Below are 26,443 nucleotides of genomic sequence, written 5' to 3' on the forward strand. Positions count from 1 at the left end.
ATATGTTATTCGTTTAATCATTTGTTTTTGGATTTGAGAATCCAAATTATGTTTTAAATGGAATTGAATGGGAAAAATAGAAGGATTCAAATCCATGGGTAAACACATGTTATTTCAAAATCCATATATCTTGATTTCATAATTAATAGAAATTTTCAAATTCTATATAAATTTACAAATTAATAAACCAATAACACCCCCATAGTGTTTTGATAGTCTGCCAATAACAACTAGCGGTATCCAAAAGTGATAATCTTTTTTACTTTTTTTCTTTTCCCATCGCTTATTTTAAATGTTTTCAATCACCAATCGAACCGAAAAATGTTAGGTCGATAGATTACGGGATAGAGTTTTAGATCAATACTGGATTATGGTGTAGTTTACTTTGTAATTAATATTTGATACAATTTTATAATGTTGATTATGTCGTCGATAAGAATATAAGATGAGAGGAGCACAGGGTCATGAGTTGACATTATGTTATTTTGGAGCTGGACAAAGATAATTGAATCTACTAGTAAACAAAAATAGCTAGCTTGATATAAAAACAAAGAGAGGTCACACTGTATTAGTAAATTATGAGAAATTGCAAGTTTTTCGAACAAAGAACATGTACCCAATTGAGCGACGCACCGATCCATTTTTCAATCTTCAACAGAGTTTTAGAATTCTCCAAGAAGAAGATAGTAAGCAGCAAGAACAAAATAAATCAGAAAAGAAGCAAAGAGGAAGAAGAGATAAGAGTATGGATAAAGAAGAATCATAATCAAGAAAAAGAATAGTGAAATGGTTCCACATCTCATTTCTTTGTTTCTTCACTTTGTTCTTCCCAAGTAAATTCTCTTTCTTGGAACGAAAAAATGAAAAAGAGTTTTGACTTTGTACAAATAATTATCAGCAACTACTTCTTGATTAAGCTTTACGGTTATTTTTAATCAATAATTTACCAAATCAAACCAAGAAAGTTTCGTAAATTGATCAAAGCAAAACATATCCTAAAACTCTCTCTCTACTTATAACTCTGTTACACAGTAATAACATCATAGTCTTTAACACTGAAGCAAAGGTTTGATCTGAGATTTTCTCATGCAGCTAAAATTACCTTACACAATAATGTACAGACGAAAGTTGCAGAGTTTATAAAGGAGTAGGGAGTGAAATATTATTAACCTGAAGATTTTTATTTAGTGCGTAATTTGTCTGCCACATAGAGCATGTGACTGATATTTGTAGGAGGATAGTTCTGAAGAAGTTTGAGGTTCGACGTAAAATCTCCAGCAAGCAAACGCCTTCGAACTAGAATCAACATTGCACAGCATATCCGCAGTAGCGTTTCCTGCAAATTCAATTCACTTTCACTTGTAAGCTTTTTTTATCTCGCAAGATAACAAGCGCCCGTTAACTTAATTCTGCTAGCTTAAATTTTACAGTAAGATGCAAACCAAAACTAATCTCTAGGACTATAACACATAGAAATATGTAGATATCTGCCAATAAGTTCCCTACGTGCATATGTTTTACTGTCCTAAAACACAGCTGCTTATAGGTAGTTAAACGTTTAATGACTCACAAGAATGCAACATTTTAAATTGACCTCGTTCACGACTTACGGAAGCTGAATAGTAATAAAGTGAATACTACCTGAGGACCTTCGGGGTCGCTTAAGAGTGTGTCCCAGATGTGAAGGCTTTCCACGAAATTGAACTCTTGAGTCAATAGGAGTGTGATCCATCTGAATGCATAGAATTGCGGGTTTATCTGAAAATTTGACACAGGTCTCATATGTCAAAATGCTGAAACAATTAAACAGAAATACAGAAACTCGAAAACTTAACATTTTGAAAGCTATGGTACAGTTTTTGGTTGTTTTCAATCTCGTAGTCAAGGCAGATTAGGACTGAAAGTTTCAGCACAACATTCATGCAACACATAGCTCTGAACCAGCAGCAATACATACTGGCAAAATCTTCTATTCAGAGACATAACTGATGAATATAGCAAGACGTTTCATCAGCCAAAGTTGTGTGAGATATCTTACTTTAGTTGTGACTTCTAAATGACGCCAAAGTTCTTCATCATGATGCTTCAGGAGCAACGACAGTCTTGTTATAGTGTAACGTATACCCACAACACTGTTATCAAGTTGTTGACAGAAATTATCTCGAAACCCACTCATCAATTCAACAAAACAGAAAAATGCATCTGATTCAGCATAAGCCTGCATAACTTAAAATGCCAGTGTTAAGCAAACAAGGACAGCTAGTGGTGTGTTACCGAAAAAGAACCAAATGAGTACAAATCAAATAAGAAAAAAAATGGTACATTGGCAAGGACAAGTACTTACAGCATTTCCTTTATCCGGGTCATTTTTAAAGATGTAGAAAATAGGTGCCAATATCTCATTCATCCCTTGTACATATCTGATGCCAGGATTCAACTTTGCGAAAATAGTCAAAATGTTCTTCAAAGCATCCTGAAGATGCAAAACATGTATAAAAGGACAAGGAAAACTATCAGTATACAGATGTTTTAATCAACACAAAAGCTTTAAACTATTTCTAAACCAACACCCAACCTGATTAGATTGTGCAACCGCTGAATCCCCAGAGAAAAAGTGCATGTCTGGATGAGTACGCATCACATCACGGTCTATTTGTTCCAAGACTTCTGTGTCCTGAACAGTATCAACTTGAAATTAGGAAGGTCATTTTGCAGCTTTATATGCAACAAAAACGAAATTACTATACTAAACCAGGAAGAGAAAATGATCTTTTCATAGTGATCATAACTCATAAGTGTCGCTCATGAGTCATGCTACGCCTATGAAATAAACACCATTTTGATAACAGTCTGCCCTAAGCATTTTGCACAATTTGACAAGGCACCATATACAAATATTTAACTGTAGCAACCTTAACTATCTAAACACATAAGAACTGAAGGTATAATATTCACAGGAAAGTTGTTTATCAGGCACTAACTCAGAGGTTGTACTTCTCCAGTTCCTATATGTCTCTTTAATTTGCCTTTAAAACCAACTGGGAAGTGGCAAATCATGTTTAGTGAATAGAAATCAAATTTACTCAGCAATTACATCCCAACATCTGAGAATCATATAACTCAGCTACATGATCCATAACACTTATAAATCTTTCAGGAAAAATGTGAGAATTGATAATTATATTTGTGGATATCTCAAGTTTAATCTTGCCAAATCTCACAAAAATGATAATATTTGTGGATATCTCAAGCTGCAAAATCTAAATACCTTGAAAAAATTATTCCACAAGCTTGTTGTTCCAAGACTTAAGGGATGATCCTCATGAGTAATCTCTGACCTTGAAAGGGCACCAGGGCTTTCGATTTTTGGGTCATTACTATCACCGCCCTTTGATTTATCCATTTTCCTTGTTACTTCTGACTAACTAGCCACAAAAATATATAGAAACCAGGTTAATCTTAAATTGAAAACAAAAACGGAACATGAAAAAGGAAGAATTATCATCCAGATAACATAAGCACCTCTACAATGACCGACTTCTTTATCATTAACTACTATATCTTCTAATAGTACCTTTAGGAAGTATCACATACCCAATGGCCCTAGATCAGTCTGCTTAGTCCATAACACCTATTTAGCTGACATCATATTATACGTACAAGTTTCTGGATCAAAATAATAAAAAACCATGCTTCCCCATTGAACATCACTAAATTCTACTTGGCCAACAGATCACCTAAATGACAGTCATCATCTTCTATTGGCAGTGCAATTTTATCAGCACGCCCTTAGCTAGTGGCAACAGATATGCCACTATGTCTACTTCACTGCTCATTTCACAACGGTTAGCAGAAATGCAACTGTGTCTTATTAATAAGAATGGCATCCACTCTAATCACAAGTTTGATGGACTATCTCCATGAGCAAAAGAGAACACTGATTAAGTTGGAGTATCAAATAACCAAAATGGACTTACAGGATTCATCAGAAGCTCCTCTTTGAATTGCTTGTACTGAGACCTTTTCTTAGCTAACTCAGAAGACCAGAGAGAGCGATCCGGTGACAGATAACCCAACAAAAGCTGTCACATTCAAGAGAACAGCATGAAGCATAAACTGACAGAATAGGTAACCGGAATCTGTATCCACTACATCTTTCTAACACTGAAAACATGTACCATTTCCATACACTCTTATGGATTTCATGAAACCACACAAAGAAAACTCAACAAATCAAAATGGATTGCATTACTAAAAGTAACAATAATGATCCCTAAACTACACATTCCCGTAAAGAACAACATCCAACATTATCTAATAAGCTAGATTGAAACTACGCGAATGCGGTTACCTTCCAAACAATGGAGCGAATTCCAGCATCATCAGGTAGACCTTGTGAAGCAATTTTCCTCAATTCCTTTAAGTCTATCACCTTCTTCGATAACTGACAATATCCATAAGTAAGTAAATCACAACGATCAATCAATCAAAATGCACAGAGCAGGAAGGTTGTTTTGAGCAACTAACCTCAGCAACGACCTGCGCTTTTCGAGAAACATCTTCAACAGAAGAAGCTGCGGGAGTTTCGCTTCCAGCTCCATCATTACCACTCCCATTCTGCAAATCGTTAATCTCAGATTTGGAAGGAGGACGAACAGGAACAGGCGAAGCTGGTGCGGTGGAAATCGCCGATGGAGAGGAAGAAAAAGGAGGACGCTCGACGATCGGAGGAGATGGAGGGGTGACGGAAGTGGCCGGAGGATTGCGGAGGTGGCGATCGTCGATGAGAGGAGGAGGAGGAGAGGAAGACCAGAGAGAACTGTTGAGCCACTCTGGGATACCTTTCTTGGCCATGGATTTTGATTTTGAGGTTTGATTTTGGAAATGTTTGACGGAGAGGTTAAAGTTGAACCAAATGTGTAATCTTGTCCCGGTACAGCTGGGTCATGGTCAGGCCGTCGTTTTTCGTTTGTAAGATAAACAAAAAAAAACAAAAACAAATACAAAACCAAAATTGCAAAACTGTTGTAAATAAGTGTTTAATTTTGGTGGTTATAAATATAAGTAATATAAAAAAAGAATTATACACGCATAAAAATTGAGATATATTGAAATAAAAGAAAGACGAGAAAAAGAGATTTTATTATTATTTCTTTTGTAATTGAAGTTGTGAATTGTGACTTGTATCGATCGAATTTGATCGCTGCTTATATACATGTATAAAAGTAAATTAATAAACATGCATAGTGACAATGAAATCTACACAAAATAATATTTAACATACAATGTTTAACGTGTGTGCATCTATTGTTGACGTTTGTTTTATCCTCCTTTTCTGACTTTCGTAACAAAAACAAATTATTATGTTTTATTAAATAAAATAGTAATATAAAAATGATAAGAGTAATTTCCAAGAACTTATGATATGACTTATCTTTGTAAAAAAAAAATCTTTTATATTAAAATTTATTGGGAGTAATTTTTCGATTGCTAAATAACTATATGTGAAAAGTTGAGACCAACAAACCAATGTTCCTCGTGACACACTATGAAAATAGAGGTTATATGGCAACTTTTCATGTATCATGGAACTCTCGAGACTACATATCCTATCTTTCCCCTTAGGTATACTATACACGACCTATCTATCCAAGATAGTTAACCAATGATCGGTTTCGGTTATACGTAATTTTAACGAGTATAAATTTTAAATGGGCCTAGTTAAAAGTGGACTTAAGCCCATTAGTGTCCAAAGAAGAAAACAATTGACTTGTTAAGCTAAAGGACTTTGCTTGCTTTCGCTATCTGAGACTGAGACGCAGAAAATGGCGGCGGCGGCGAAAGCAGCGGTGGTTTTGCCACGGCCGGTGACGTTTGTGACGGGAAACGCCAAAAAGCTCGAAGAAGTCAAAGCTATCATCGGAAATTCCATTCCTTTCAAGTCTCTCAAACTCGACCGTGCGTACCCATTTCAATTTCTCTCTCGAGATTACTGTTTTTTTCTATTTTCTCTTCTTCTTGAGTCTCATTGCTTTAATTGTGTATTGCTTGAGTTTTAGTGCCTGAGCTTCAAGGTGAGCCTGAGGATATCTCCAAAGAGAAGGCTCGTTTGGCTGCTCTTCAGGTTCACAAGCTTTTACCTTTTTTCTAATCCTCAGTTCTATTACTTGAATTGATTACAAATGATTACAAAATCATCATACTTATGTTTATGTGTAAGCTTGCTTCTTATGTACTGTTCCATTTTTGCTTCCTTCTTTTGAATGTGGACTAGTAATAGTAAGTTAGTGACTAAGGATTGTTAAAACTGATATAAAAGTGTGTTTTGATTGTATATGAGAAGGTGAATGGGCCAGTGCTAGTGGAGGATACATGTCTTTGTTTCAATGCTTTGAAAGGGCTTCCTGGTATGATCTCCTGTAGATACTAAGTACAGCAAATGGTCACACACTCTTTGAATTTATGTTGATTTCGTTTTTGTTGGATTTTTCAGGGCCATACATGTAAGTTTTGTTTCATCATTCTTCTCCTGATTCTGTTCTTGTAAATTTTTTATTTGGAGGATAGAGTTGCTCCAGTTCCACTTTGTTGTGATGAAGGTTCAACTATAAGTTCATAAGGTTAAGGGATAACAGACTTAGATATGTCACGGTGATATATTTTTATGTTGCTCTTTATTTCTGAAGCTTTCTCGAGTGGTAATGTCTTGGAAAATTGTTTGGTGGGGTTGGATTAAAACCTGTTCTTAGTTCATCTTGGCGGTTGCTAAGTGGTGTGAGTGATTAGCCAAATGGAGTTATCTTATTATATGTACTGATCCTGGATTTCTTAATTTGTTGCTGGACTGATCGATATTAGATTGAATTAGCGTAGGAATAATTGTATTGGAGCTATGTTATTGTCTCTAGAGTTCTTCTTTGTAGCACTTTTGATCTTCTTTTCTATTTTTGCAGCAAGTGGTTTCTAGAGAAGCTTGGTCATGAAGGTTTGTAATAACACTTGTTTCTCTCATCTCAGCATTTGTTTCATTCATATCATACACTGGTAACACCCAATCCTGGTCTGACTCATGTCCAGGTCTGAACAACTTACTGATGGCCTATGAAGATAAATCAGCTTATGCCTTGTGCGCATTCTCTTTCTCGCGTGGTCCAGGTGCTGAACCTCTTACATTTTTGGGGAAAACTCCGGTATGTTCAACATTGTCACCGCTGGCTCATTTATCAAACTCTCTGCTCCATCTGCTAGTCATTTATTAGTTCTGTTCTTTCTGTGTTTGTTAATTGTCAAAGTTTGATATTTTTTTTCCCTTGTGATTGATGTGGTAGGGTAAGATAGTTCCAGCAAGAGGACCAACTGATTTCGGATGGGATCCAGTGTTTCAACCTGATGGATATGACCAAACGTACGTCTCTGTTATCTCCCAGAAAACATTGTATTAAACCTCGATTTTTCGGATATTGTTAGAAGGGATAACTGAGGATATACTACTTGGTCATTCTCTATTTTGGTTGTAGTTATGCAGAGATGGAAAAGGAAGAAAAGAACAAGATATCTCATAGGTACAAGTCTTTAGAATTGGTGAAATCTCACTTTAAGGAGGCTGGCTATGTGTTCCAGACAGATGATGGTACCATCTAAAGAGAACCAGAATCCAATGATCATTGTCTCCAGCTTTTGAAGATTTGAACACTAATTACTCACCAGATTCTTGTTCCTATTCTAAGCTCCTTTTGGGGTATTAGTATTGTGTCTTTTTTTATTCCTCTAATACAAGTAGAAACCATGGATTGAAATACATTGTTTGGTAGTATCGTTCATGTTGTTCATTAAATACTGTGATGGTGAGATGGTATGAATATGATAAACCCATCCGACCAAAAAGCTGAAATAAATGTTGGATGGCAAATAAAGGGGAATGGGATGATATCATGTTTCACATGATTAGCCGTTTGTGATCACACAATGTATTAATGAGAGCACAGCCAGTGGGTAAAACTCCTCATAATCTCTGATCATATTCAGATATTCTCACATGAAAAAGCTTATGAATCGGTTCTCTCACATGAAAAAGCGTATGAATTGGATCTAAAAAGAGTAAAGAAGATCCCAACACGTAACGTGCATCGCAGGGAACAGAACCACTAAAACCTCAACCCCAAAAGAAGAAACAAAGATCACATCAATTATTTGTGGGTTTGGGATTACATCACATGTTAGTGTAACTCCTTTTCATTTACTCACCTCTCACCTCTCACCTCTCAAGTGGTTTGCTTTAGGTTGCATAAAAAGATTTAAACAACTTCGTCATCCATTGAAACAAATGGTTAACAAGTAACAACCAAACAAAACATAAAAGCCAACGGAAGTTGCAATCAAACCAAAAGCTTTTCAATCGTTTGTAACAATTTTTTGCAACTACTATCACTAACTTGAAAGGGAATTAACAAAAACAAACACCCAGACAGACTCTAGAACTATGGGAGGATCCATTAAAACCAAAGGACCTTAACAACCCCAAAAACAAAAGCAAAAACTAAAACCGTAAGAGAATTGTAAACTATAAGAAGGAAACTTTTTGAACAACGCTTCTGTGCTTGCTCCTCTCTGCATTCCCACCTTTTTTTAAGAAGACGAAAGAAGAAGCAAGCCGAGGTTGACCAATTCCTACCACCCGGGAGAAAACGGGAAATGACCGTCCTAAGAGGAAACAGAAGAAGAGTAGTACTATATATGTACCTTCCAAAGATATGTAGAAGGGTTTAGGGTTAGGTACTATGATAGTGGTATAGAGAGAGACGACTAACAAGGTCTGCCCTTACGGCAACCTAGTGCTCCTGCAGTAGAGGTAATAGTGTCGACCATAGATGATGGTTTAGCTGCTAAGCTTGATGCTCTTCCATAGCTAGCTGATGCTCCTGCTCCTGATGGCCTGAAGAATGCTCCATTCAGTAGAAGGTCTCCTTCTGACCTCCAATTCCACTTCTTCCACTCACTTGCATCTGTCTCCACTCTTTTCGTCACCTGTGGATCCACAATTTAATCTTGCTTATACATATAGCAACCTCTTATCTGTTTAACCAAACACAAAGGGTTTAAGAAGCTGAACCTCTTTGGCGAAGCGGTCCATTGGAGCAGCATATCTGTTTCCTTGACTGTTGATGGTTGGCTCTGCACTCCCACCAATGGCGTACATCTCCCAGTGTGTGTAGTCATTGTTAACCACATGGAAATACCCATGTCTGCACCTGCATTACCATTACACAACCAATTTTCTACTGTCAGAACAAATGGCAACTTCATTGGATTAACAAGTTGAGAACAAATAGTGACCTTGGCATTCTCTGAACTAGTCCTTCTCCAAAATGGTTGTAAGCAATGGTCACTTGCATTAGCTTATCTTTTGTGTACGAGTCACTGTGCCCAAGCAACATCACCTGTATACATACATACATAGTGTCATGAAAACAGAATCAGCCTATAGATTTAGTGTTTTGAAGGAGGACAGATAACAAATGAGACCTCATTGTGGTGGGTAAAGTGGTTATTGGAAACAGTAATAGCAGTAGAACCCATGACAGCATCAACAAGGCCATCAGCACAGTGAGAGAGAGAGTTATGATCAATCCAGATATGAGATGATCCAAAAATGGAGACTGCATCACCATCAGCCATTGTCCTCCAACCAAAGTGAGATGGCGAGCTTCTAACCATTGCATTTCCAGTAGGCTTGCAATCATGAATATGAAGTCCATGAATGATGACATTGGTTATAAACTGAATGGTGATGCAAGCACCATTGGCTATATGGACATTGGAGCCACGGCCATCAATGGTCTTGAAACTGTTCATGATCAGCTCCTGTTTCAGCTCTATAACCATATCCCTCTTGAACACAATCCACAGAGGCTCCTCCTGGATGACAGCATGGCGTAGAGTTCCAGGTTTGGGATTAACAACATCTTCATCAGTCGGGTCAGTAACAACGTAGAAGCGTCCATCACGACCACCAATTGCGTTCCTTCCAAAACCAATCCCACAATCCGCAAGGCGTTTACGGTTCTTGTGCCAGTTACGGTCACAACGCCAACAGTCATCAATTGGATTACCAGTTCCACATGAGAAGAATCCTAGCTTCCTTCTTGCTGTCCTGTTCTGTTCACTCCTGAAATTTAATACCCCTAAATTTAGTTACATCTCATGTTTGATAGATCAATCACTCACACACAGAGACAAATCTGAGAAAATAATTCAAAAAGGACATTTTTTTTTACTTTCACCCAAATCTACAGGCTGATTAAAATTCTCACTATCTCAGCCGCCGTGTCTATTTGTTCTTACCTAACGTAATAACTAACGAATCCAATTTTTGTTAATTTATGAGGTCAACAAAGTGGTTGTCGAATAAATCCGAGAAAATTCCATTAAATGATCAGCTGGTGAAAAACTAAAATAGACCAGACCATAGTATATCCAAATGAAAGAGACTTCAAAAACATAAATGCCACAAACAGACGACAGAAGCAGTTACTAAACCAACCTCTTCGTGTAAACCCCAAATTCAGTCACAGAGAGAGCACAAAAAAGTGAAATCGAATTAATGAGTGAAGGAAGAAAACCATAAATTAAAACAAACAAAACAATGTCCGTGCAAGCAAGCAAGCATACGACTCTGACAATCGCGAGAGCATGGTGAAGAAACGACAATGTGTCAGTTTTATGCGAGAGAGAAGGGTTTCATGTCAGTTTTGTCGTTTCACGATGAAATTAAAAGAGAAAGAGAGAGAATTGTGACAGACAAAAAATAAAAGCAAAAGTTTTTCTCTTACTACCCATTAATATTTAAATTAATAATACTATGCGTCTGTGTTCTCTAATTAATTTCATTTTTAAGGTTCACGTGTGTGTGACTTGTCGCGTCTAAAATGAAATCGCAGAAATCAGAAACGCTTATTAATGCATTCACACAATTATAAAGAAAAAGAGAGAGAGAGAAACTCACATTTGAACAAGCTTAGCGACTTCATCAGCAACCATATCTGGATCAGCAGCAACGGCGTGTTGTTGTTGTGGTTCACCATCAAGCCTGAAACAAAAAAAAATAAACCACAAATGACGCGACCAACCATAAACTCATACATTAACCAAACTTTATGACACGTGTTCTCATCCCAACGGAAGTGAAATTCGATATGTGTGTACACACAAGAGAATGACTAATTTACCCTTGGGTGAAGAATAAACTTTATCGCGGTTAGTTATATACTGACGTGGAATTTTAGGATAAAAAATAAAGTTGTATAGAGTGAAGAGACAGAGCATGTGTGAGCGGCGATGAATGCAAACCTCTCTCTACGCTACATTCGAGGAATCAAAAGACCAAAAAGGATTGGTTTAACGGAAAAATGGATCCGAGGATCTTAATCCAACGGCTAGGATCGTTAGTTAATTTTCTACTTTATTTTTAAAATAAATAAAAAAGGATAAACCCTAGCGGTTAAAAGCGCCTTTCGTGTTTGTGAGCGGCGGCAAAAAATGAAAATCGAGTTTTGTTCGCTTTTTACCTTGTCGCCGCCATTGTTGAGCTGTTTAAGCTCTGAAACTCCTCTGTTTTCAGCTTCCTAGTAAAACCAAAAACCGGAAATAACAGAGTATTATTACGAAATCTGGAGAAGTAATTTCCAGTAATAGAGATCAACAGCTAAGATCGTTTGTTAATTTCAACTTTATTTTAAAATAAAATAAAACCCTAGCGGTTGTTATGTTTGGATCTGTACTAAAGTTTTACCTTGTCGCCGCCATTGTTGAGCTATTTGAGCTCTGAATCACCTCTGTTTTCAGCTTCCTGTGAAAACCAAATACCGGAAAAACAGAGGATTATTACGAAATCTGGAGCTTAAAATTGAAATCTTCCATAAAAACAGTCCAAAAATGTCAAAATCCATAAACAGAACGTAAATCTATGGAAAAAAATAAGAAGAATCGTTGAAAGCGAGATTCAACAGACAGAGACGAAAAATATCAAAATCCTTCCCAGAATTTGACAATGCAGCTTAAAACGGAGGCTAATAAACAACGAAACAGAAGAAAAATAAACATAGAGAGAGAAAAATTGAAGATTCGAGAAGAGAAAGACCTGGAGAGAGAGATTTCACTGTTCCGGAAAATCATCGCCGTGAGAGCTAAAACGACGAGCAGAGCGACACAAACACTGATCAGTTTCTGAGAAGACGACGCCATTGGAGCTTCTTCTTCTTCTTCTCTAAAGCTCAACGAAATTTTCTCGCACTTTTCTGGGAAAATAAGCGGGAGAGAGAGAGGAGAGAGAAAAGTAGAAGAAGAAGAAGAAGAAGAGTGACAGATTTAGTGTGCACAAGCTCCAAGGAAACCGTCTCCGTTTATATATACGCAAAAAAGCAACGTTAACGTTGCCGTTAGTTAATACACGCCGCTACTTAACGGGATATGTTTGTTGTTACTTTTTTATCTCACGATCTTAGCCGTTGATTTGTGAGATCCTCGGATCCGTTCCGTTTCCCTAATTCTAACGCCGTAAATATTAACCAAATCCTCATAACTGCCGTAACTGCCTCTTGTCTCATGTGTATAAAGTATAATCCTCTTCATTAATCATTATTATTAAAATTCGTTCTGTAGAAGAATTAAATCATCGATTTTACATTTCTGTATTATAAAAAGTTATTTACTCTCACTAACTTTGGTTGGGTTTCTTAAACGAATGATTATTTTCTTGATCTCATCAAGATAGAGTAAATAAATGGAATAATTATAGAACAATTTATACAGCAAATAAATATATTTTAGATAAAATGTGAAAATTAAATAATTATTTTACGTGTACAGAGAAAATTAATGATGTTGGTGAGATAATCAAATAATGTTATGTAACATGGAAAAAAATTGTCTTAAGACCATTTTGTATTTTTTTTAAATGAAAAAAACAACAAATGTGTTAGACCGAAAATTAAAGACACAGAAATTTTAAATGGGAGAACCTGCAACTGGTGCCTAGCTACTAAAATTAAAGTTGAAAGCTTTTTAGTTTTTAGTGGTATCTTTGTTCCTCAACTTTTATAGTAAAAAAAAAAATATTTACTCCTACAATTTTTAGTTTACTTTTTTTTCGCAGTGAGAAAGTTGCTTCGTTTCAGTACAAATGAAGACAAAACTCCACTCCAAACCATAACGAAAACCTTGCAAAAACTGTTGAGCACAAATGTTTGAAAAATAAAACGTTGAAAAAATGTAGTTTAAATCTTAAACGGCTAAACCAAATTAACCTAGCAACATTTGTATATAATATACTAAAATCAGCCCTTTTCTGGTTAAAGGTTTTGAAACTCAAGTTTTTTAATACCTAAGCGATTTCTACATTTCAATATGGTCTTCTGTCTATAGTATATACTACTACTATATACACAAAAGTGATACAAAAGTTAAATTAAATACAGTTGAACCTCTATAAATTAATACTCGATAAATTAATAAACACGATAAATTACTAAATTTGGCCGGTTCCGAGTCAGGCCAATGTAAAAATTAACCAAATTCGATAAGATAATAAGATAATAATTTTTTTGAAATCCCTATGTAAAAATATAGTCCCAATAATATCATAAATTAATAATCATGTTCACATATATATATATATATATAATAGTTTTAGTGTTTTTCATAAAAATAGCCAAAATTTTTTGTAAGTTTTCAAATTTTCAATATGCATAATTTTTTTTAATAGCCGTATATGTTTTTAAAATACAACAATAGATGTCTTTGTGAATTTTAATTTATGTATATCGTTTGTATATGTGAATTCTATAATCGTTGTTATTCATTGTCAAAATAAATTATTTTTTTCGAAATATTAAGTGTTTAAGGCTAAAACTATAAAATTTATAACATCCAAAACATTAATCTTAGTTAGATCACATTGTTTTACCTCGTATTTTTTTAAAAAAGTTTTTACAATTGAAACAAAACTTTCTATAAATTAATAATTATTAATTTATAGATAAATTAATATCACTATAAATTAATAAAATATCATGGTCCCAACATTATTAATTTATAGAGGTTTTACTGTATGTCACATATAATATTGTCACAAATATATTAGTATCCTAAAATAAGAGAGAAAGATGTGTTTATCGAAAAAGGAATGCAGATGTTTGATTGGTTTAGTACCGCCTGGAGTTGGCTATTATTTACAGAGGAATGCCACTGGTGGGTCGGGTCAATTTAAAGATTTTGCACCGGAAATATTGCAGTCGGATCTTTCCTTATATTTCTGCAAAATATTTGTTAATATCCAAAACCAAAAACTACATTAAAAGGTTTCATTATAGATTAAATTCTAACAATTCTGGTTTTAATGCTAACAAAGTTTTTGTTAATCCATTAATTAATTACCTAAACAACTAACTGGATTTTATACAACTACAACTGATCAAAATTTTAGAGTACGTGCATCACCTACTATTAACACATTTTTTTTGAAAAACGTTTAATGCTAAAAATATTTAGTTTAGGTTTTGGAAAAAAATTATAATTTGAAATCAATTCGACTCAATTTAGCAAAAACTAATAAACAACTAAAATAAAATTTATTCCAATATAATTCGTAGTTTTTAGTTGTTTGTAAATTTTAGTTGTTTAATTATAATTCTCTAGATATTCAAAAATTTAAATTGCCTATTCTCTAGATATTTCGTTGTTTAAAAGTTTTGTTGTTTAAATTTAATTGTTTAAAATTTTAGATGTTTAAAATACTTTTAATTTCACGGAACGGGGTTAGATGGTGGGACGGATTTAGGTCGATATTAATACGAGATGGTATAATACGGGTGAAATCCTAGATATAACAATCAAAATACAATTATATCATCTTAAACACTAAACAAAACAAACAAAATTAACAAAAATATATAATCTAAATTTTAAAAATTTTAGTTATAAAAAATCGATCCGCGGTGTACCGCAGGGTACCTCAAACATAGTAATTGTACACTAAATCATATATATATTTAAGAGTTATACATTTAGAAAATTCAAAACATTAGGTCATATATATAGTTAACCTACTAAAAGATTATATTTTGATTTTTTTTTAATATAGCTCCGCGGTACACCGCGGGTTAAAATCTAGTTGTCACAAATATATTAGTATCCTAAAATAAGAGAGAAAGATGTGTTTATCGAAAAAGGAATGCAGATGTTTGATTGGTTTAGTGGGGTTAACGAAAATTAACTAAGAAATTAACGAATCAGAGAACTTGAAAATGCCATGTCATCAAAAGGCAGTGTGTTCCGTACGGAAGCTAATGGGTCACAACTGGTTTTATGCCGGATTTAATGGCAATAATATTTTCTCAATTTCCGATTTTTTTTGTTTGTTCTGAAGCACCAATTACGGTGTTTAGTTGACCAGCCACATCATGCATGGTATGTTTCTGCCAAATGTTAAACTACGTACGTTGTGGATTAGGATTATTATTTCGATCCATGCACCAATGTCAATGTGTATATCTAAATTCTTAAAAATGAACTATATATATATAAGTATACTAGATGTTAACCCGTGGTACACCGCGGGTCTATATTTTTATTAAATAAAAAAATTGAATATTTTTTTTAAGATGATTTATAAATATATGCTACTGTATAGTACACCTTGGGACAATATTTTATAACTAATAATTAGAAATTTTAAATTGTATTTATTTTATTAATATTGTTTGTCTTGTTTTGTTTAGTGTTTAAGATTGTATAATTGTATTTAGATTGTTAATTCTAGGATTTTACCCGTAGTATATCATCTCATATTAATATCGACCAAAACCCGTCTCACCATATAACTCTGTCCCGTGAAATTAAACGTCATTTTGTCATTTTATTATAAAGTTCAAATATTTATAATACTTGAAACTTCATAAAAGTTTAATATCAACCCAAACTTCATAATTATATTTTGATTGTTATATTTAGGATTTCACCCGTAGTATACCGTCTCGTATTAATATTTTTTATAAATATTTATAATATTTAAACTTCTTATAAATTCGTATAAAGTTCAAATATTTATAATAGTTGAAACTTCATAAAAGTTTTAATATCGACCCAAACTTCATAATTGTATTGTGATTGTTATATTTAGGATTTCACCCGTAGTATACTGTCCTGTATTAATATCTTTTATAAATATTTATAATATTTAAACTTTTTATAAATTCTTCTAAAAATTCAAATATTTATAATATTTGAAACTTCATAAAAGTTTTAATATTATACATATTTAAAACGTTTAATAAAGTTAAACTTTTTCTAAGTAAATTCATAAAATTATTATATAAATGTGATCAAATTATATATATATTTTGTTTTTAAAACATTCCTATTGTTGATCCTTGCTTAAGTAGTACACCACATTACTCTTTCTCCAATAATACTTTCACGCTTAAAAAATGAGATCAAATCAAAAGAGGATTGCTATAAACTTCTACTTTCCTGCAAGAAAAAATAAACAAATTAAATTAAGAATTATATGGGTGAAATTAAATAAACAAATCAAATTAAATATTGTTACGATCTATTTTAAGTAATCTATATTTATGTCAATGAATAAAAATTAATTATTTGCTAAACTGAGTAGAAATTGATTTTCAAATTATTATTCTTTCCAAAATCTTAACTAAAGATTTGAGCATTAAACGTTTTTAAAATGTATTTATAGTAAGTGATTAATTTTTCCTAAAATTTCGATAACAGTTGTATAAAATTCAGTTAGTTGTTTAGGCAAATAATTAATGGATTAAGATCAACGTGATTATTGCTAATTGATCTGTTAAAAAGAAATGTTAGTGTTTTATGTAAAGTTAATATGAAAAGATTTAAAATGATTTTTGTGATTTTGTTTTGTTTTTAGTTTGGATTTTAATCCAACCACTCTTTCTTTGAATTGTTTAAAAGATTGTATAGTAGAATTTAAAGGAACAATAGATGAGATAAGATATGTGATATTAATTAGTTTAGATTGTGAATATATTCGAAATCAATTAGAGAATAAAGTTATTAAGTTACGATTAATGTGGCAATTAGTTTAGGTAATAATAACAAACTGAATTCTGCGAATGGTAAATGCTAAGTATCCGGAGATGATTAATATGGAAATAGTATAAGAATATGTAAATGAATTAAAGACAACATGACTTTATTTATCAGTTTGAAATTAAGACAACATCCCTAAAATTGCTTATCCAAGATCCGAATAGACTAAAACCGGGTCAAACCCGGATCCAAAAGAATTAAAGCAAAAATGTACTATAAAAATGTATATGTAGATATGCTAATTTCTCAAACAATTTAGATACACTTTTAGTCACTTGGTTTTTCCAACTATACCATAATTTAGACCATTTTCGATTTTTTACGAGACATTCATACGAATAAATTTTTTTAAAAAAGGGTAAGAAACAACTAGTTTCTATCGTTCTTCTACGATTTTGATCATAAGAAATTGGGTACGATTTCTAGTATTTTCTATGATTCTTACAATGGTTGCAACATAATTAATTTTTTTTGTGAGCTCTAGCCATTGACTTTTTTTTTTCTAACAATTTGAATCCGATTAGTGACACATCAACGATACTAATATAAATGATGGTAGTCAAAATGATTTATAGCTTTTAGTTTTATTTTTTGGGTTTTTGTATATATATTCCTTTTATTTCTATTTACCCGTACAGTTCATTAAAACTATTTTCCATTAATTATAATTTATATTAGTAAATTAATTTGCTACTAATATTTGAATAGGCATGTATTCAAGTAGAACATTTTTTTATTATTTTGAAATAGAGAAATTATATATTTATGAAATTAGTTGTATAGTTGTGTCTCATAATAGCAATCATGTCGTACTCATGATTTCAAGTTTTCAACCATATAAATACATTTTGCAAATATATCATTATTAGACATTATACAATCCTCAACTCAATCAATATAAACTTTTTCGTTGAGTAAAAATTAAGGATGAGACAAGTGATTGTATATGCAATTACTTTTTTTTTTTTTTTTTGAGTTTTTCTGTTTTTTTCTTTCGTAATTCCTGGAGAGTGTGCTACTCAGTTTTGGCCTTTTTCTTAGTTATTGGATTTAAAAGAAGATTATACGCAGAAAAAGCTCACGAGATTATACAAAGGTGAGATTGGATTTGAATGACAAGAATTTATACACTCATATTATACAGAAGGGTATAACATATGATAGTATACTATAGTGCAGTAAAATATCTTAACCTTTTAAAGATTATAAGATTTTTTTCTACTTTTGATTTGAGATCTGTACTCTAGTTCAAAAATTAATAACTTCACATAAAATAATGAGATAACACATTTTAAAAATTTGCGTGAAGTGTGAGTATTTCTTAAATGACTTTTTTTTTTTCTTTCAACAGCTGTAATTGATTTAGTTCAAAAGAGCCAACTCCTAAGAACATTGTTTACATATGGATAGGAGCAGTTCGACACAAATTTTTCGTACTAAATTATCTTCTTTTATATTTGCACGACGATAATTTTAAAAATGTGTTTATATGCATGCAAATTCGAGTGATCATTGTTGAGATTAAAATAGACAAACATCAATGTTGCTCACATAAAATTTCAAGTTGTTTTTCTTACTTAATTAATCTTGTAGGTACGAGAATTATCGCCCAATCTAACGGAAATTTATAATTAACAGTTGTACAATCAAATGTGATTTTCAAATTTTTAAGTTGCTGGATCTTTATCACATTTTAAAATGCAACTAGATTTTTTAAGTACTTAAACTTTTATGTAAACTAAAACATGCATTTATGTAATCTTGCCACACATCAGAAACAGTAAGATCTTTTCGATTTCAAGATCTCATTACCCAAACCCATAAGTAAAACTTTGAAGATCCTCGTAACTTTGGTAAATGATCGTATTTTGATAATGCTTGTAGTCATTCTATGATAAGTTTTTCGTTATGGACCGATAATATTTTAATTACCATTGTTCCGTTATTCACTATACCGTTAGAATCACATCATCCTTACTGAATTCCTCCTACAAATAATTCTATCAATACTTTTGATCTCGTCCTGACTCATGGCTACACTACAAGAATAATGGGTTTTTATAGCAGTATAACATAACGTTTGTGGGCTAAATGCTATGGTTATGAAACCATTTTATTAAAGATAGCGTTTGTGTATTTTTAAACGCTATAATATATTGTAATATTAAAAACTTTTGCCACGTTTTTTCTAAAACGCTTATTAATAGCAGACCGCTAATTTAAAACGCTATGATATGGTTAGGCGGTAATTAAGAAACCCGCGATACTTAGAAATTTTTTGGCTCCTCAGGTCAAAAGAACAAAAATCCCCAAATTTCTAGACCTAAAATTTCTCCCTCTCGATTTTGGCTCGATTTTGCTCGATTTTCGCCAAATCTTCATCAATCAGACTCGAGCCTCACAAATATCAGTCACATGCCCTAAAATCTTCTCGTCTCCCACACAAATCGATCTCCACTCTGAAAGCTCAATCGTCTCCTAGAGAAATCGCATATCGTTCTGAAAATCTTCTCGTCTCCAGCTTCAATCTCGTGTCTGTAACCAAATACACGACAATCCAGCTTTCTCTTTCGCTTGTGGTGGTGTCTCAATCGATTTACACAAATCTCGTCTCTGTAACCGAAAACGCTTCAAATCCAGCTTCCTCTTTCGCTTGTTTTCGTGTTCTTGCTCGATTTCTACCAGGTATCTCACTTGTTCTCTATTGTTGTTGTCGCTATCAGATCTCGTCATTCTGTTGTTGTGGCTTAACTGCATGCAATTGTTTTGTTGTTGATTGTGTAAACACCTTTGGTCGGAGTTGTTCCCATGGATAAAGCTTGGGTCTGGTTACCAAGGTAATCTCTGTCCTTCTTCTTCTTTGATTTTTTTGTGAACTAGCTTGGGTCTGTGATTTCTTTTTTTGATTTATTTGAATTCTTTGATTGCTAACAGGAATAGCCTTGAGTATGAGGAAGGAGCAACTAAGTTTGTGCTTGATGCAACAAGTTGTTTGGGTAATGTATTAGCTATGTTCTATCCTTGCGTTGATTGCCGGAATGTGGTTCATCAGTCAAATGAGACAGTGTTGGAGCATCTAGTGATTAGAGGGATGGATCTTAAGTACAAGAGAAGCAAATGTTGGAGTAAACACGGGGAGATAAGTGATAAGACAACAGATGTTCATGCGTCTGAAAATGAGGCTTATGACTTGTTTAGGACAGCTTTTATGGAAAGCGAGGGCAAGCAATCATCTCAGCAGAATAATGTAGAAGAGTCTGAAACAGTAGAGAGTAAAGAAGAAGGGGAGTTTAGGAAGAAGTTAGAGGATGCAGAAACTCCATTGTACTCTACATGTATGAACTACACAAAGGTTTCTGCAATTATGGGACTGTACAGGATAAAGGTCAAGAGTGGTATGTCAGAGAACTTTTTTGATCAGCTTCTGACACTAGTGTCATGCTACCTAGAGACAATGTGCTGCCTAAGTCTACAGATGAGATGAAGAAGTTTCTGAAGATTTTTGGTTTTGGTTATGATTCTATTCATGCTTGCAGAAATGATTGTATCCTTTATTGGAATCAATATGAGGAGTTGGTGAGCTGCCCAAGATGTAGTGAATCAAGATGGGAAAAGGACAAGCATACAGGTGAGGAGAAGAAAGGTATTCCAGCAAATGTGCTAAGGTATTTTCCGATAAAAGACAGATTTAGGAGGATGTTTAGATCAAAAAGGTTGGCTGAGGACTTGTGTTGGCACTCCACTAATGCTAGTCAAGATGGTACAATGCGGCATCCAGTAGACTCTTTGACATGGGTTCAAGTAAATGATAAATGGCCAGAGTTTGCAGCAGAGGCAAGAAACCTTAGACTAGGTCTTTCTACTGATGGGATGAATCCTTTCTCCATCCAAAACACCAAGTACAGCACATGGCCAGTGCTGCTAGTCAATTACAATATGGCTCCAACGGAGTGTATGAAAGCTGAGAACATAATGTTGACAATGTTGATACCTGGACCAACCGCACCAAGCAACAACATTGATGTATATCTACAACCTCTGATAGATGACCTAAAAGACTTGTGGAATGAAGGTATGGTAGTTTATGACTCATTTAAGAAGGAGAGTTTCACTCTAAGAGCTATGCTTCTATGGAGTATTACTGACTATCCAACATTAGGTACATTAGCAGGATGTAAGGTGAAGGGGAAGCAAGCTTGTAATGTTTGTGGGAAGGATACACCTCACAGATGGTTAAAGTTCAGTCGCAAGCATGTTTATATGAGAAACAGAAGGCGTTTGAGGCCTGATCATCCTTACAGGCGTAGGAAAGTGTGGTTTGACAATACAGTTGAGCTTGGTACTGCTAATAGGATTCAAAGTGGAGCAGAAATCTATGAGTGCCTTAGAGATTTTAGGAATGAATTTGGTAGACCTTTAGAAAAGAAAGGCAAGAGAAAGAGGATGGAAGCAGATGATGATGATGATGATGTGATTGCAGCTCAAGAGTATGAAGAAGATGATGATCAATGGCGGTGGAAAAAAATGTCAATCTTCTTTCAGTTGGCTTACTGGAAGGTTAGAATAATTATTACTATCATCAGTTTTAATTTAAACTAATCTTTATTATCTGTTATTGAGTGTCTAACAATAACTTGTAATAATTTTTGCAGGATTTGCCTGTAAGGCATAATATTGATGTAATGCACGTGGAAAAAAATGTTTCTGATGCACTACTATCAATTCTGATGCATAATGGAAAATCCAAGGATGGTTTAAAAGCAAGACAAGACTTAGAGGACATTGGTATTCGTAGCAACTTACACACACAGAAGCGTGGGAAGAGAACTTACTTGCCTCCAGCTGCGTATTGGCTTTCTAAGGAGGAAAAAAGAAAATTCTGCAGAAGATTATCCAAATTCAGAGGACCAGATGGATATTGTGCCAACATATCCAATTGTGTGTCAGTAGATCCTCCCAACATTGGTAGTATGAAGTCACATGACCACCATGTTATGCTGCAAAATTTGTTTCCTGTGGCATTGAGAGGTTTGCTGCCTAGAGGACCTCGTATTGCAGTAAATCGTATCTGCAATTTCTTCAATAGATTGTGCCAACGTGTAATTGATCCAGAGAAGCTTGTTACATTAGAATCAGAGGTTATAGAAACAATGTGCCAGTTGGAGAGATACTTTCCACCATCACTTTTTGACATTATGTTTCACATGCCAATACATCTAGCAAGAGAAGCACGCTTGGGTGGCCCTGTACACTTCAGATGGATGTATCCATTTGAGAGGTAATGTTAATGGTCTTACTATAGTTATACAATAAACTATTTGTATGATTTCTCTTATAGTTACTCATAGTAAGTTTTGTTATTGCCATCTAGGTACATGAAGACACTTAAGGCATATGTGAAGAATTTTGCAAGGCCAGAAGCTTGTATGGCTGAGGGCTACTTGGCTGGTGAATGTATTGCATTCTGTTTGGAGTTCCTCCAGAAATCTGTTCCAGTACAAGAAACTCTTAATCGTAATGAAGATCTTGAAGCAGATCAACAAATTCTTGAAGGCAGACCACTACATAAAGCTACAGAAAAGACTCTTACAGATAAAGAACGAGACATAGCTCATCGGTATATTCTCATGAATACAGCAGTCATGGAACCATACATTGAGTAAGTGCAAAGCTAATACAGATTTATGTTTAAAAGCTTGATGATTAAAGTGTAACAAAGAATAACTTTATTGAAAACAGGTTGCATTTGGAAGAACTGCAAGCTACAGATGTAAGATGTGCAAAGAATGAAACACTCTTGTGGAAATATCACACAGAAAGGTTCCCACAATGGATCAAAGATAAGGTTAGAAGAATGTCAATTGTGTAGTGTTTTTTAATTTCATGTCATTGACATTATGTTTCTCTGTTTCATGTTAGATACCAAGTAACTCAAAAGATCATTCTAGTAGATTGAGATGGCTTGCATTTGGACCAAGACATATTGCTCAAACTTACAAGGGGTATATAATTAATGGTCAGCGGTTCCACACTGATGATGTCAAGAGGAAAACCCAGAATAGTGGAATAACTTATGAAGCATTTTCTATGTGTAGATCAAGTGCTAAAGATACTAGACAAATGGCAGATACAGTATCATTCTATGGAGTGATAAAGGAGATCTTGATGCTGGACTACCACATGTTCCAGATTCCAGTTTTTAGGTGTATTTGGGCTAACAAAGGGAATGGAGTGAAAGAGGAAGACGGTTTCACACTTGTCAATCTCCATATGAACCAGTCAGCATACTTAAATGATCCTTTCATTTTGGCATCGCAGGCTAAACAAGTTTTTTACTCTAGAGAAGATGACAGCTCACCTTGGTATGTTTGTATGAGGGCGCCACCAAGAGGGTACCATGAGCTAGAAACAGTAGAGGAGTTTGTTTCTGGACCATTATCAGTTCAGCCAATTGAAGATTTAGGAGATCAATCATCTGACGACGAGAGTTTTTGTGTTAGGTCTGATTGTGAAGGTGTTATAGTAGAGGACTAATTAAAACTTTATTTTTGTTTCAGGTAATCAAAAACAATGAACCAAGTTACTGCAATCCGTCGCAGTAAGCGCCAGGCAGGCCTTGATGTCACTCCTGTAGTGTCATTGAAGAAGAAGAAGAGAAACAATAAGTCTATCATTGAAGAGAATGAAAGAGACAATGAAGAAGAGAGAATAGAAGTGGCTACTGAAGGAGATGATGGTGTAGAGGAAGAAGATATTAATGGAGAAGAAGATATTGAAGAACAAGAGAATGGAGCAGAAGATAATGAAGAACAAGATAATGGTATGTCTCAAGAGAATGAAAGAGAGAATGAAGTGGAAGATCCAATCCCTCCTTCCACAGCAGGTGCCTCTGAAACCCAGACAAACCAGTCAGACAACAAAAAGAGGAAGTCAAGAGGTCCAACTAGAATGCGTAAAGTGGCAAAGAATCTTGAGGATAAGGTAGAAGTGGAGTTTAATGCTCTTGGTGAGCATGTTGGTAAGGGATCAGTGACACTCTCCTCTTTCCTTGGTCCTCTAGTGAGAGAGCATGTGCCTGTATTGGTAGATGATTGGAGACAGCTTGATCAAAGGACAAAAGACGTTATGTGGGAAGAAATTCAGGTTATTTTTCACCTTTGCTTGAATAAAATTTATATGAGAGTGTTGTTTGTGCCTTAACTTGGCAATGTTTGACAGGGGAGGTTCAATTTAAAAGAAGATTGGCAGAAAGAAGCAGTATTTAGGCAAATGGGTGGTCTGTGGAGGGCTGCCAAATCCAAGCTTGTTACCAAAGTGAGATCTGCTAAAAGCAAAGTTGCTCTACAGAAACTGAAGCCTAGCAACATCCAATGTACATCAGCCTGAAACAGTTGGGTTAAGAACAAATGCACAGCAGCTTTTAAGGTTATTGTTTACACTCCTTTGATTAATTTCCTTAAAATAGTTATACTCATCTGACTCTTTTTTGTCTATAGGAACGAAGTGAGAAATACAGGCAACTGAGGAAAGGTCAAATTCCTCATACTACAAGCCGCAAAGGAATGACTCGCTTAGCTGATGAGATGGTATATATTTTGTTTTGCATTGGGTACTTTTATTAGTAATTTACTCATGTATATGTGCATGAACTTGTAGAAAAAAAACAGTTCTGATCCTAGAAAAGTTACTAGAAGTAAGGTGTGGATAGCAGGACATACACATTCTGATGGGAGACCTGTGAGGGAAGAGTTTGCAGAAACTATTGTAAGTAGCACTTAAAATCTTTTTCAATTGTTATTCAGGTTACTTTAAAGATTGTTTCTACATATTGTGATATAAAATTTGATGTCAGGAAATGATCAAGACCATTGATAGTGAAATGGACTCCACCACATCCACGGATAATGTTAAGGAAGATGCTGTGAGTCAGGTACTAGGAAAAGACAGACCAGGAAGAGTTAGGGGGATGGGCAGAGGCGCAACTGTTACTAAGTTAGCATTCTTACAGGCAAGAGACTCTCATGTCAAGAAGCTTGAAGCTTCTCAAGCAGAATTACAAAGTAAGCTTGAAAATTTGCAGAATGTGGTTAGTAACTTAGCTAGTAAAAAGGTAAACCTTTTGGCACTCATTGTTTCACAATGCCAACTTATATAAGTTTTGGTTAATTATGTGTTTTTTTGGTCATTGCAGAGACAGACTGATGATGTTTCCATGTCTGACTTAAGCAATGTTAGCAAAGGAGGAGTTATGTGCCAGCTTCTTGATTGGTGTTCAAATGTTGAGGTGGTTGTTGGTGAAGGAGAATTCTGCTCCAGTGAACACACATACAAGATTGGTAGAATACCATTGGGTCGCAATGCAGCTACTGTACTTGTGAAGTCCACAACAGTTATACATGCATCTGTCTGGAGACCTACTCCAACCATTTTCACACTTGGTGAAGCTGTTGGACATAAAATTGCATGGCCACTTGACAAGATTATATTGGATGAGGATATTAACTTGTCCCAACCTACTAAGACTGTTGAATCAGAGCAGGTAAATTACAACTACTATTGAGTTCCTCTTAAATTCATATTGGTTAGATTACTAATATAGATATATGCTTGTATGATACATTAGCCAACAGATGAAACACTAGGAAGAATTAAAATCTTTCAATATTGGAGTGGAGATGATGAAATGATTGCTGAGGGTATGTTGTTGTCAACTGACCATAATGAATTGGTGGATGGTAGACCTCTGGGACATGGTGCTGCAGTTGTTAAGGTCCTGGAGGTGGTTAAACCTGATGCTTATCTGTGGAGACCAAATCCTCCAATCTCATTGATGAGTGATGCACTAAATGAGACCATCGCATGGCCTATTGATAGAATACAACTCCTTGAGATACCTGCAAATGATGAATCAACCAGAAAATCACCTCAAGTAAGTTTCTCTGCAACTAGTTTTTAATTTAAATGGTATGAATACTTAAACTTGGATATCTTAGGGTAGTCACATGTTGTATTGGATTGTGTTGATGTTGCTGTGATGTTAGTCTGATGTAATTCTTTTTATAATGTTTGATTTTAGAGTGCAACTACTCCCAGTGCTACTACTCCCAGCACTGCTAGTAGCAAAGGTGCTAAGCAGAAGTGTTTTCTATTAGATATTGATAACACTGGGCAGAGAGTTGCAATAGGTCGGGTGTCTTCAACTGATCCAGCAGAGAAGGTTCATCACGTCCCTTTAGGTGCCAACGCTAGCAAGGTCTGGGTAGAGGTTTCCAAGGTTGAGGGTGCACGAGTGTGGAGAGCAAATTCTGAAGTTAAATTC

General features: G+C 34.6%; 6 protein-coding genes across 6 annotated transcripts; 4 read left to right on the top strand and 2 right to left on the bottom strand.

Annotated features, from left to right (window-relative positions):
- Positions 1–951: 951 nt before the first annotated feature.
- Positions 952–4,905, bottom strand: LOC9306427 (TBC1 domain family member 13). The gene is made up of 9 exons (XM_002870310.2): positions 4,528–4,905; positions 4,352–4,444; positions 3,978–4,082; positions 3,269–3,421; positions 2,576–2,674; positions 2,345–2,473; positions 2,039–2,218; positions 1,642–1,758; positions 952–1,336 (listed from the first exon to the last, which is right to left on the bottom strand). The coding sequence occupies exons 1-9, from the start codon at positions 4,852–4,854 to the stop codon at positions 1,181–1,183; spliced, it is 1,359 nt and encodes a 452-aa protein (XP_002870356.1). The 5' UTR covers positions 4,855–4,905; the 3' UTR covers positions 952–1,180.
- Positions 4,906–5,740: 835 nt separating this feature from the next.
- LOC9306428 (inosine triphosphate pyrophosphatase) lies at positions 5,741–7,944 on the top strand. Its single transcript, XM_021019863.1, has 8 exons — positions 5,741–5,958; positions 6,060–6,124; positions 6,344–6,407; positions 6,494–6,503; positions 6,954–6,985; positions 7,078–7,190; positions 7,329–7,405; positions 7,518–7,944. The coding sequence occupies exons 1-8, from the start codon at positions 5,826–5,828 to the stop codon at positions 7,639–7,641; spliced, it is 618 nt and encodes a 205-aa protein (XP_020875522.1). The 5' UTR covers positions 5,741–5,825; the 3' UTR covers positions 7,642–7,944.
- A 352-nt stretch (positions 7,945–8,296) lies between these two features.
- On the bottom strand, positions 8,297–12,424 carry LOC9304413 (probable pectate lyase 15). Its single transcript, XM_021019780.1, has 8 exons — positions 12,137–12,424; positions 11,789–11,845; positions 11,565–11,621; positions 11,003–11,086; positions 9,523–10,165; positions 9,334–9,437; positions 9,110–9,248; positions 8,297–9,024 (listed from the first exon to the last, which is right to left on the bottom strand). The coding sequence occupies exons 1-8, from the start codon at positions 12,238–12,240 to the stop codon at positions 8,803–8,805; spliced, it is 1,410 nt and encodes a 469-aa protein (XP_020875439.1). The 5' UTR covers positions 12,241–12,424; the 3' UTR covers positions 8,297–8,802.
- Positions 12,425–21,284: 8,860 nt separating this feature from the next.
- LOC110226091 lies at positions 21,285–22,419 on the top strand. Its single transcript, XM_021016679.1, has 2 exons — positions 21,285–21,681; positions 21,777–22,419. Exons 1-2 carry the CDS (start codon positions 21,385–21,387, stop codon positions 22,404–22,406), a joined length of 927 nt encoding a protein of 308 aa, XP_020872338.1. The 5' UTR covers positions 21,285–21,384; the 3' UTR covers positions 22,407–22,419.
- Positions 22,420–22,479: 60 nt separating this feature from the next.
- LOC110226092 lies at positions 22,480–23,016 on the top strand. Its single transcript, XM_021016680.1, has 2 exons — positions 22,480–22,783; positions 22,864–23,016. The coding sequence occupies exons 1-2, from the start codon at positions 22,500–22,502 to the stop codon at positions 22,991–22,993; spliced, it is 414 nt and encodes a 137-aa protein (XP_020872339.1). The 5' UTR covers positions 22,480–22,499; the 3' UTR covers positions 22,994–23,016.
- Positions 23,017–23,267: 251 nt separating this feature from the next.
- On the top strand, positions 23,268–24,581 carry LOC110226093 (DNA ligase 1-like). The gene is made up of 2 exons (XM_021016681.1): positions 23,268–24,267; positions 24,343–24,581. The coding sequence occupies exons 1-2, from the start codon at positions 23,695–23,697 to the stop codon at positions 24,508–24,510; spliced, it is 741 nt and encodes a 246-aa protein (XP_020872340.1). The 5' UTR covers positions 23,268–23,694; the 3' UTR covers positions 24,511–24,581.
- The last annotated feature ends 1,862 nt before the right edge of the window (positions 24,582–26,443 follow it).

The sequence above is a fragment of the Arabidopsis lyrata genome, assembly GCF_000004255.2.
Source record: "Arabidopsis lyrata subsp. lyrata unplaced genomic scaffold ARALYscaffold_7, whole genome shotgun sequence".
In the NCBI taxonomy this organism is placed as follows: Eukaryota; Viridiplantae; Streptophyta; class Magnoliopsida; order Brassicales; family Brassicaceae; genus Arabidopsis; species Arabidopsis lyrata.